This window comes from Lissotriton helveticus, chromosome 1_1 (assembly GCF_964261635.1).
Source record: "Lissotriton helveticus chromosome 1_1, aLisHel1.1, whole genome shotgun sequence".
Classification (NCBI taxonomy): Eukaryota; Metazoa; Chordata; class Amphibia; order Caudata; family Salamandridae; genus Lissotriton; species Lissotriton helveticus.
Window position 1 is genome coordinate 465,419,477 of NC_136057.1, and position 12,688 is coordinate 465,432,164.

Consider the following 12,688-nt stretch of genomic DNA (forward strand, 5'->3'; position numbering starts at 1 on the left):
GATTGCATGTGTGAAGCATTTAATAACACTAAAACAGTACATAAGTGAAATACACAACACAATGAAAATCCAACAACAATTTATAAAATTTGAGAATATGTTTATCTTTAAAATGGTACCTAAATGACAAGAACCCAAAGCAGGGAACCGGAGATATACATTTTGAAACATTAAATAAAAAATTGTACATTATAGCATCAAAAAGCCCAAAGCACCACTCATGACCATTAGGAGGTGCACAACAGGGACAAAGTCAAAGTTTTAGGCCGAGCGCGATGAAGCTTTATATTCAGACTTAGGGGCTGGTTACAAGTTTGGCGGTCCTACAGCGGACTGTGCAATGCGTTTTCTGCTGTGGGACTGCTGAAGCCGTAGTGCGACCTCCTTTCAAATTAGGACTTTAGTCCCGGTCTGCCAGGCAGTCCTGCAGCAGTCTGACAACGGTGTTCTCTTAAGCTTTTAGAAGAACCTAACATGCAGACCGCTGCTCTCAGACAGCTGACTGCACCTTCCTGCACGGTGTGGCATACTTGCCACACCACGCAGGAACAGGGGGTGGAAATCCAGGGGGGCACTGCATGTGCCCTGCATGCACCCCCGGATCCAAAGGCTGCAGGGGGCTATATTAGGGCCCCTTTTGTGGCGTCACCACCACCCTTTTTTGGCACCATGAAAAGGGCGGTGGAGAAACAACTTGAAATATGCTCGGCAGTGCCGCTGCAGCACCGGCAGCATATTTTGGCCTCTGACCACTGTGTGAACACCGCATGATCCTGGATCCTTGGCAGTCACAGCGGTCCTGTGGCAGTCCGATCGCCACACTCGAAATACTGTGGGCAGCCTCGCAGTGTGGCTGTGGTTGGACCGCCACCACATACTCGTAATCAGCCCCTTAGTCTTTTTTTTGGGTGTTTTGTCTCTTCGACGTGCTTGTCGGCAGGTCCTCAGGCTTGCTGGATTAAAAGTTTGAGCTAATGGCGTTCTGCAGCACGACAACTTGGTGAAAATAAGGGTGCCAAATCCTTAGCTTTGACCGTGAACAGGGTCTCAAATCGGTTGTCAATGGCTTCCCTCTCGAATAGAGCTCCCCCTGGAGGAGGATTCTTGCAGAGGGGAAAGGTCCCAGGATAGGCACGCTAGCTTTGTTCAACCTGAGATCAGACCACCTAACTAGAAATGGCAGGTATGCAGGCTAATTCTAATCCCAGAGATCTCTGATAGATTGCTGTGCTCACGTAGTGAGGATAGGCTTAGGTAGATATATCATTCACAATGGTAGGGTTTTTCATTAGTTTTGTCACCTGCCCCTGACTTGGATCCGTCACCATCCACCCTGGGGCCTTGTTTGGAGCAGATAGCCAGCTGGATAAATAAATCCTGTCTCAAGCTCAATGGAGCTGAAACGAAACACATGATCCTCTGGAGCAATTCTTTCCCTAACCTTGCTCTTGGTTGGCTAGTATGTCTCGGCTCACCCTCTGCTGCTAAAATGGCTATAAAACATTTTGGCGTGTAGCTTGATAAAACACTGACTGTGGAAACCCAAGCTACCAAATTCACAACCAGTTGTGATAGAATCCTGCATATGTTGCACAAGATTCTGCCCTTGCTGACTCAGACCTCGAGGAGGCTGGTGGTTCATGCTTTGATTTTCTCTCACCTGAAATATGGCAATTCTCTCTGTCTGGGCACTCCCAGGGTAGTTACTCAGAAACTACAAGTCATTCAAAATGCTGGTGCACACACGCTACTCAGGATTCACAGGTTTGAATCAGCCAGACAAGGTTTGATAGATCTTCATTGGCTATCCATTGCCCTAACAATTGAATTTACATCTCTGTGCACTGCTCATAGAGCCTTACATGGGCAAGGTCCTCCTATTTTATGTCAGTTTGTTACCCTTTACACTCCTAACAGGCTACATAGATCCTCCATCCTAAACAGGGCCACCGTCCCTTCTGTTAGAAGAGCTAGAAGGGAAGGACGGTCTTTCAGCTTTACTGCGCTCAACCTTTGGAACTCCCTTCCCTTCTGATCCATGGACAATTAACTGAACTTTTGTACAGCTCTCAAGATCTGGCTTTTTAAGAAGTTATTTCTAGATAATACCTCTGACCTTAGTGGAATAGCCTCCTTTCTCGGCTAGTGCTGGGATAGCATTGTGTCGCCATGCGCTCTATAAATCTTATAGCATAGCATGTCATAGGACCCATACCAGCCCCCACTTCCTTGATCTCTAGCCAGATGGGAGCCCCACTAATTATATTAGAAGAGGGGTTGGAAGGGGAGTGTAGTCAGTAGTTAGCCACACTCCTCTAGGCTGGGTTAAACAGACACACATACCAAGTAGAGATTTTCTTCCTCTTGATTTTTGGAGAATAGTGCCTTCTGGTCCAGAGGTTTTCCACACTTCACAGGAAGTGGTCATACTAGAGGGGGGTAATGTTGCAGGAATTCTGTTTGGAAACAGAACTATGCCTGGGACCACAGGACATCAGAATGTAGGGACTGAGTCATCATACTACATCAGTACCTATTGGCCCTCATCCAACTTGATCATAGTTCCTTACCGTCCCGCCTAACCTTCACAGAGTAACAGGTAAATTGGCACCCCAGAACACAACTGTCTAGTCACCAGGGGAACCGTGGAAAGAGATAGTCATCTTTGGTTTACTCACTCATGCATGTCCATAATAAACAAAAGAAATACATGAGGAAAGTTTACAATATTTATTGAAACTATTGTGCTCTATTATGAAACAACTGTGCAGCAATTAGAAAACATATCCATGCTAGCACAGTAATTAGCATTAGAAGTAAACTATATACGATGAGAAGTCCTACCATGGTGAATGATATATCTGCCCTTCACTCACTATGTGGATACAGTGTTATATCAGAGGTCTCTGGGAATAGAACCAGCCACCATGCCTGGCATTTGTAATTAGTTAATCTGCATCTCAGGTAGCGCAAAGCTGGCACATTCATCTTAAGACCTTTCCCCTTGCAAGAAGATCCACTCTCTGTCTGCAAAGAGCAAGTCTCTGGTATATAATATGAGGTGTTCAACTCGAAATGCAGATGTGGGGTAATGCTGTATCTAAATGCCAAGCTAAGTTGCCAATTGATCCCTGACAAACAGGGGCCAATGTTGTTCGACCATGTGTGTTTTTTTCAGAGTCCTAGACAAAAGAACCCAAAAATAAAAACATGTGCATTGTACTTCTAAAATATTATTGTGGCACAAAAACAACATGCTGTGTGTAACGTGCAAAGCAAAGCAGGCTGCAACTTTTGGTTAGGCTAAAATAAGGGAGAAATAAGTAGGTCTTAAAGGGAACTCACAACAAACTCAGCCGGCTGTACCTGGCAAATAACTAATGGTGGTTATATTCCAAGGTGGCACAGGGTATCTTCAGGAATGAGGAGTTCCCTAGGTCTTTTTGCCACCATTGAGAACAGGCAGTGTCAAAACGTTGTTATACTGGGATTTCCAAGAAGGCTGCCTCTAAGAGATGCATACGACCTAGAGTGGAGCACCGAACTCCTATACACCTTTCCATAGCTGTCTCTCCTGTCCCGGGTTCTGAAGATAATCAGGAATGACAAGGTTCAATTCATCCAAGTGGATCTGGTTTTAGCCAGGGAAGTTTGATACCCAGAACTTCTGGGCATGAGCATCTGTCTTTGATCAGGGTAATGCTTCAGGACAATCTCCTGTTGGAGCAGCAGGGCAGGGTCCTCCACATGAAACTGCGCAATCAGCACCTCTTTGCATTGCATAGAAATTGAACAGTGACAGTTGACTGCATTAAGTCTTCCTCCTAAAGTTGTGGATGTCATCTTTGCTGTCGGGAATCCCTTTACAAAGTATATCAATGCCAGGAGATGAGCATCCATTTTATCGTCTTGTTACTGGTCAACTGTTGGATATTTGTTGGCTCTTTTATCTTTGGCACAGCAAGAACCTCCAGTGGGCAACATCAAGGGTTATTTGTTGGTCCTTGTGGCCTTTTAGCATTCGCCGGACCAGCCTTCCTTGTTTAAATTGATATCACCTGTTGTGATGAGGTTTATAAATGGTTTAACACATATGTTTTCCCCAAACTCTTTCTGATGTCACAGTGGGATTTCAATGTTGCCCTTATTTTCCTCATGTGTACTCCTTTCAAGCTGAAGCACAGTTGTCCAATATGCCCCCCGAGTCTGAAAACGGTATTCCTTGTCTTTATAACGTCTATTGATTGCCTGAGTGAGCTACCAGCTCTCTAAGTGCAGCCACAATCCATCATCCTCCCAATGTTCCTTGCTCCGCCTCACCTTTGAAAGAGAATGAAAGACTCCTTCAGCTGGAACCCTGAGGGAGCCTTGATGTTTTTCATTGATCACAACAAAGACCATTGATTTGACTTTGTCAAGGTGGATAGTTCTCTACATTACGATCTGCTATGCATTGGCCAAGATGGAGCCTCCATAGTGATTTCGGGCCCATTTTTCCAGGGCCAAGACTGCTACCACTGTGTTGTCACACAGAGTGCCTGTTCTTGATATCTGTTAGGCTGTGGCATGGGCATCAGAGACCACTTTCACAAAGCCCTACTGCCATGAAAGCCAGGTTCAACGGGAAGGGCATTTCACACCATCGGTTTTAGAGGGTTTTTCCTTCTCCCCATTGAGATTCAGGGCCCCTCTTTAGTTTTGGAATGTTTTCTTCTTGAGCCATTGTGCACACCCACCACCTTGGGAGTTAAGACTTCGATATTTAATCTAAAGGTGAGGAATCTGCGGGTAGATGTATTCATCTGAAGAACAAGTTACTTATATTCGCTAATGATCTTTCTGGTGGATATTCTTATCTAACCACAAATTCCTCACTGCCTTCCCACCTTGCCATTTTGTGGAATGGTCTCTTTTCCAAGCTCAAAAGGTCCCAACTTAGGAATCTGCCCACTGGTATCTCTGATTCTTGTTGACGTCTTTGTCCGAGGGCACAGGCGGGGTCCAGAATGAAACTGATGTTGGTGCACAGGGGTGGCGTTAATATGCAGCTTAGTTTGCCACTTCCAGGACAGAAGGAAGCCAACGTGAAGCTGCATGGTGCCACCTACAAGTGCATGGGAGCTATGCTGATGTTTTAAATCAACCTGATGCAGACTGGTGACTGGGGACATTCTAAAGGTGAAGAATCTGCGGTTAGCATCCTCCAGAAGAACCGTCACCGGAGGTAAGTAATCTGTTTATTGTGTTTTTAGTCATCTGCTGTTGTAAAGCTGTTATAAAACAGACCCTGATCAAAATATTACCTAAGCCTAGTACCAAGCTTCTGCTGATGTCAGTTTAGTTCGTTTGTAGGTTTATCCACTTTGCTTTGCCCTTTTCAATTCATTTTTTGAAAATTATGATGCTTTGCAAAATGTACTTTTGCTTAGGACATTGTGTCATAGTTAATGACCTGGGCATATCTATGTATATTTTCCATTCAGAAACAAATGTATGATCAAGCTATATCTGTTTTACAGAGTAAGAGCGGAAAGGTCACCAGAAAGGAATTTCGCCGTATTTTAGATTGCACAGTGTTTCGGATAACAGATGGTGAATTCAAGGAACTCATGATTATCCTTGATCCTGAGCACACAGGATTTCTCAGTTACCATCAGTTTTTACAACTCTTTGAAGAACATGAATCCTTGGTATGTGATCGTATTGCCTCTTTAATGGGGGATTTTTGGTTTTAGCATTCATATTTTATGTCAAAAGCTTTAGTCAAAACATATACATTTTCACAATCCCCGAAACATGGAAGATGTGTGTGTAATTCTCAAACGTCACCTCCTCTTTATTGGAAATGTAAATAAGTCAGCAAGGGTTCACATTTGTTATGGGGAGAAATCATAACATGTTTTGTGATCTTTGTGAGGAAAGGTAGGCCTGACAGACACTTTATGTTCTGGTCAGGCAGCCAGGTCCTATACATACGCTAAACATGGAGGGACCTGGCTGCCTGAGCTGAACTTTGCCAGGCTAAAGGTGTCACAAATCCTGTGGGCTGGACCTCTTCAGCCTGGCAAAGCACATGGAGTACCTTTCCCTCATGATGAGGAGGAGCGTCATTGATAGCTTTGGACCGGGACACTTTAATTTTAAGCCTTGAAGTGCCCAGAGTCGAATGTCTATCACTGACACATCGTCACAAAGTGGGGAAGGATCACCAACTCTCTCTGACCCATCCCACTCTGTGATGAGGTATGGATGTCCGCTTTCTCTCATAGGCTGAGAGGAGGCTGCTGTCCCAACCCTCCTGGAACCTCTGAGGCATTCTTCTAGATATGCTGCAGAAGGCTAGTGTTATGTTTCTATTTAATGTTTGATGTGTGCATATATATGTATGAATATATATGTATATGTAAGTGTGTGATGGAATGGGGGGGTGTGCATGTGAATGCATGGGTGTGAGTGAGTGAGTTTGCGTGTGTGGCTCCCCCCAGCCCCACCGTGCTCTAAATAGCGGCGGCCACTGGTAGTAAATCTCATACAAAGTGAGAGAAATGACTGTTACAAGGCATGGTTTGGCTTGTTTGTTCGTGAACACCCACAAACATGTAGGATCGTGGGCATTGACAAACTGGAACCCAATTCTTCCCCACCCTGAAAATGGTCAGACAGTTACTCCTTTCAAGGGCGTGAGTAAGCCCCCTTCTAGGATTGAAAGGGGAACACCCTATTTGGCGGGGCGCAAGATAAACACTTTCTCCACGGTAGAAATATTTCCCCTACAGAGAAATTAAAAGAAATGCAAGTGTTTTTCTACAGTTGGACGCCCTTCCCACTGTGTGGAATTGTACGCTACGTACCGTTTCGCACACAGGGATTAGGCAGGTTTAAAAGCGTCATGTTTGGGGTAATAATATTCCTGGAAACCAGCGCCTGACATGGCTTACCACATATTACACCTGTTTTGTGAATGCCAAAAAGTGTAAAAGTATGTCCTGACGGAGTGACAGGACTCCACACTTAATGTTACACTTTTGCATGTCAAGTGGGCCCTTAATCTAGATATCTGCAGCTGAAAGATGAGGTGCATTATACTAAATACTGATCGGAGAGGCGTAGTCCTGGAATATAATGAAATATTGCACTCCTACTGTAAGAAATGTAATTACTGGTTTAAAGGGGTGAAAGCAACCACAATTGTTGTCATGCAGAAGTCACAAGCAAACCTCAAATTAACCTGTGCTCAATCCTCTGGTAACTTGGCACAGAGTAGTCAGGCTTAACTTGGAGGCAATGTGTAAAGTATTTATGCAGCAATTCAAAAAGTAATAAAATGAAACACAACAAAAGAAAAATCCCACACCAATCTAGAAAAATAGGATAACATTTATTAAATAATTTAAGACCAACACGAGAAAAATTGAATCAGTAGAACCAAAGATATGCAATTTTGACAATTTAAGTGCAAATAGAACCAAAAAGCACAAAGCGCCATCTTTGTTTAACTGGTTGCTCCAGACCGGGACGACAAACTCACAAATTTTGGCTGACTACAATGGAGTGTGACCGAGGTGATGTAAGGTCCTTGCGTGGGGATGTGTTGTGCAGCAGTGGTTCGAGGATGCTGCGGTGGGCGATGCGAGGTGCGCTGTGCAGTGACAGAGCTGAGGAACTGGTGGTCAATGCAACGTCCTTGCATGGAGATGCATTGCGGAACAGCAGTTCCAATGAGCTGTGGGACTGCAATGCGCAGTCCTATAACAGGGATGTTTTGCACAGTTGTTCGATGCAGAATCTTGAGAGGGGCTACGTCTCACTGTGTCAGTTCTTCTGGTACCACAGCTGGCCTGGCATTGCACCTTCAGGCCCACTTACAAGGGTCCAGGATTGGGATGGCACCACTTGGAAGGGCAAGGCTCACAGTTAGCAGAGTCCATAGTCTGGTTTCAAGGTTGTTGGAGCCTGTTCTATCCCCGAGGCTCTAATGAGGAGGCCCGCCAGTTAGCCCTTGGAGTCACTCTGGCGGTCCTGGGTCCAAGATGCAGGTCCAATCCTTCTCACTTAGGCAGGAGGGCAGCAGGGCAGCAGAGTGGCAGTCCTTCTTGCAGCAGAGCAGCACAACAGTCCTTCTTTTGAGTCTTCCAAAAGTCCAGACTTGTATTGGTTTGAGGCACCATTATTTATTCCTGATGTCCACTTTGATGTAGGAGAAGGTTATGGATTTTTTTACTCCCCTGAGGTGTCGGGCATCCCATTCTTCCCTGCCCTGCCCACTGCTTGTCCGGGGACACAAAAGATTAGTGACAAATCCTTTGTGAGTGTGTTCAAGCAGGGCCTTTGTGTTGTGCAAGTGTGATAGGTGACAGCTCCACCCCCTCATTAAGTCAGAGTGGCCTGTTCGGCCAATACCTATCCTCCCTCCGTCTCACTGTCTGGGAGCAATACACAGGTTCCAACTGCTAGCTATACCTAGTCATGGGATCCATGGACAGGCTGCAGGCACCAAATCTTTAAGAGAAGAAAAGGCTAACTTTCTAGAAAAATTGTATTTTCAGAATTGTACATCAAAGTGGACATAAACCCAATACAATACAATATAATATTTATATGTGAAAATTGTGTGTTTAGTTTATTGTTTTGTGATTTCTGTATGTAATAATTTATGCACTGTATTTGTATTGTGTTTATGTGTATTGATTTTGAAAATAATTTTATGTGTGTGTATATGTTGTGCCTTTAATATACAAGAAATTCATGATTTGCTTAGTTGTAGTGAATTAGGTCAGTTGGGAGAATCTATTTGTTATTTCTTCATTGAATGGACATCCCCCCGACTGGTGGGTTTGATAGAATAATTGAAATTTTCCTGAATATAGGTAGCAGAACCATTGTTCGTATACTGCAACTGTCCCCAGGTTCTGTACAGTCCTGGGTAACCCCATTGATATTAATGCCGGCCCAATAGTAGCATTCATTTGCAGGCCCTGGGTACTCAGGGCACAACTTTACCAGGGGCTTAAAAGTAAATGAAATGTTCCAATTGGGTTTAAGCCATTTCTGACATGTTTATGGGAGAGAGTACAGGCACTTTAGCACTGGTGAGCTGTTTCACACAGTCCTAAGGCCAGCGAATAGGAATTCCACATAAATAAGAGGGGTGAAGGCAAAAGATTAGGAGATGACCATGCTAAAGCTGTCAAGGCTAATGCCTACCAATCAGAAGCACATCAAAAGTTGCCTTGATATAATGTGACCATTTTAAAACAGGTGCGTGATGTTGACAATGTTAAATTCCCCAAATTTAGGGGGTGTTTTTTGAGTTTTGGAACATCAAACACTTGAGGAAAAAATTATTTCCTGCAAAAACTGTTTTTGCAAACAAATCTCGAGAACTGAACTTCACACAACTCCACCATTAGAATTTAAATTGATGCACCTGTAGAGATAAAGGAATACCTCTGGACATAACAATATCCTTAGAAACACATTTATCCCAGGAACTGCACAGCATGACATTATCCACCCTAGCTTGTCTTGTTCTTCTTTAGGAAGGGTTTGATTGCCTTGTATTTGAGGATGTAACTGAAAAACTCGGCAACTGGTGTCAGCAGAGGGTGTGCAATACGCATGCCTTGAATATAGTGCTTTGATGTCAGGATTGTATGATTGAACCATCAATGCGTTTACCATGCATGCCAGAACCACGAAGTCTAAACAACAAAATTCTTAATCACGAATATGCCTTTACTACGCATGCCTTTACAATAAATCACGTGTTGTTAAGGCATTTTTGGTAAATACATATTTGTGGTTAAGAATTTAATCCTCTGACCCCTGCACCTGATCCTGAGTTCCTAAAGTACCCCACTCCCCCCATCCCTAGTTACTTTTTCACCTCCGCCCTCCCCATATCCCTAAAAAGTACCCCTAAGCCCTAAAAATGACCCTGCCCCCCACCCTGAATGCTAAAACGGTCCCCAAGCCCTGAAGCCCTAAAATCGTCCCTGCCCCCCCTAAGTCCTAAGTGCTATTACGATGCCTGCTCCCGCCATGAACCCTAAAAAGTCCCCTGAGTCCTGTAAACTATCCCAACCCCCCCTCCCCCCCCATTCACTGAAAACTACCCTGAACCTACCCCAGTCCTCAAAACTACCCCGACCCACCCCAGAAAACTACTCCCGATTCACCCCCAACCCCATTTACCTCACAACAATCTCTTCCTGCTTGCGTCCTCCAGCAAGCCCTACCGCGCATATGCCTTAACCACGCACATGCGCGGTTAAGGCATATGCGCCTAAGAGCTTGCGTAGTACAGCCTTCGTTGTAAAGGCTGTTTGTTGTTCAGCCTTCATGGTAAAGGCTGTTCCCTGATGTCAGCACATGAAATCATACAAGATGGTGAATCCCTGCATTAATTAGAAAACTTGAATCTACTGTTACAGGCAAGATTAGAATGAATGTATATCAGAATCTATATTCAGCTTATAATTTGCTAAGCGCTTGCTTTTCATATTTCTACAAATAGATGGGCCGTACACACTTACAGGAAACAAGCCCAGTGAAGAAAAAACCTGTTGTATTAGCCTGGCATACTGTAAGTAATATTGCAAACTATGATTTAAAATGGTTCTTTTTCTGCTTTATTCCATCATATTTGTGTTGTGTCCTGTGTTCTCACCTTGCCTTTGTCAATCTGGATGTAAAGCCTTTTGAAATTTTGTTTAGACCTTGTTTAGACCTGGCTTGACATTGTTATCAGTTCTTTTACATATACATAGAGTAGGCTTCAGCTGCATCCCAGAGAGTTATATTTCTCACCTCATTTATTGGCTGTTTAGCATATCATTTCACCTCCAAAAGAGTGCTTGTATTGCAATTTATGAGGGATTTCTTAAATCTGTAATCTATGTTTTATCATCACACATTTAAATCTTTATCTCATACATGAATTGCTTTAATTTGGGATTTACAATTGAAACCCAGAAATATCACCTTGCTGCTGGACATGACCCATATGTAAACTTCTTCAGAGGATCAGGAATGTTTGTGGAGGAGTTCCTATGTTTTTGACTTGGACATGGATCTCGATTCTGCATGTCTTAATGTCTTGTTGGCTCATGCTTTATGCATCTTATTGGTGCCAAGCTCCAGATGGCAAATAAAAACAAATTGCATTGGTGCCTGTAAAAACAGTGACTCTAACATCAAAGGACTCTTCAGGATCAGAAACTGATTTTCAAGCCAACCCACCAAGAGCTGTACCGGGAGTTTCCATTCTTGTGACTGCCTCAGCTCCTTTAAGATCCAGAAGGTCTCTTTCTGTTTGTTGTCGGCGGCCAGGATCCTAGATTCATAATATTCCACCTTCCTGGCTATGACAGCTTTTTTATAGTTTGCAAACACTGCTTTGTAATCCAAAAGAGCCCCTGGATCATATGCTTTACGCCAGGCTCTCTCGAACTAGTGCTGTGTTTGTTTCTTCCCTCTTAAAACCTAATTAAACCACGGGCCCCCTTGCCTTTGTTCCTAACTCTTTCCCTCCGTGCGGGTGCTACCTTGTTGATGGCATGTTTACTCAGCTTAAGGGAAAGGAACTCACTTTCCTGGTCAAGGTTTCCCTGTGCTAGCCTTTTAGCTTCACACAGGGTAGCTTGACACAAGAAGCAGTAAGGCTTACCTTAGAGACAATGTGTAAAGCATTTATGCTGCACACAAACAGTAATAAAGTGAAAACACAAAACACAAGAAAAATCCTAAACCATTTTAGGAAAATAGAGTACATTTATACAAATTATTTGACACCAAAACAACAAAAATCCAATGAGTAGAATCAGAGTTATGATTTTTTTTTAAATCCCGATTAAAACATTGAAGCACCAACTGCTAATATCTAGCCATGCGAGACTGAGTCAAAGTTGAAAGTTAAGACCGACCACAATGGAAAGCGGTTCAGATACAAGTAGTGGATTGTACCCGAACAGCGCTTACCTCCAGAATTATAAAAATTCTTGAAGAAAAATGTCTGATAAGGTAAAGTTCTGCTTGGCAAGGCTGCAGGAGGCGTCCGAGGAGAGAGCGTCGTCGTCAGATGGCCTTGGGTCAAAGCCGCAATGAAGATTTGTACGGTCGGACATTTTCTCCAAAGTTGAAGTTGAAAAACTGCAGGGTGACGAAGCAGAGGGCTGTTGTCGAAGACAATTCAACGAGGATGGATACCCCTCTGATGAAGGACTACTGAAATGGATTTTAGCTGTAGAGCAGAACGTCCTCCCTGGACCGGAAACAAGCATCCTGGGACCGGGTTGGGTCATCACCACATATCAGCGAGGCAAGCTTGGTTCCAGTAGCGCAGTGAGCACGGGACCCACGTCTGGGCATATCCTTTCCACTTAGGGCGACAAATGCAAAAGGCACAATTTATGAACGGAATGCTGAACAATGCAAACATTCAACACCAGTCACAAAGATCTGGGTTAAAACATTGTTCTTTTGCTCACCGCGCCACCCCAGTTTGGATCCAGCCATAATCAAATCAGTCTTGAGCCTGTTCCCCATGTTATGTTATGTTATGTTATTTTTATTTGTACCGCGCACAGCTGCCCCAGCAAAGGGGCGTCCTGGCGCTTTGAGAAGGTAAACACAACACAGCATTAAAAGCGGGCAGAAAGGAGAAGAGACACAACAGATGAGCTAAACA

General features: G+C 43.9%; 1 protein-coding gene across 2 annotated transcripts in view; it reads left to right on the forward strand.

The window, feature by feature from the left end:
* The window catches only part of EFCAB6 (EF-hand calcium binding domain 6), an 803,637-nt gene that overhangs the window by 285,304 nt on the left and 505,645 nt on the right, over positions 1 to 12,688 (forward strand). For both annotated transcript variants that reach the window (XM_078673866.1, XM_078673867.1), the window contains exons 12-13: positions 5,520 to 5,690; positions 10,517 to 10,585. In XM_078673866.1, the coding sequence (XP_078529992.1) occupies positions 5,520 to 5,690; positions 10,517 to 10,585 (240 nt within the window). The remainder of the gene's footprint in view (positions 1 to 5,519; positions 5,691 to 10,516; positions 10,586 to 12,688) is intronic.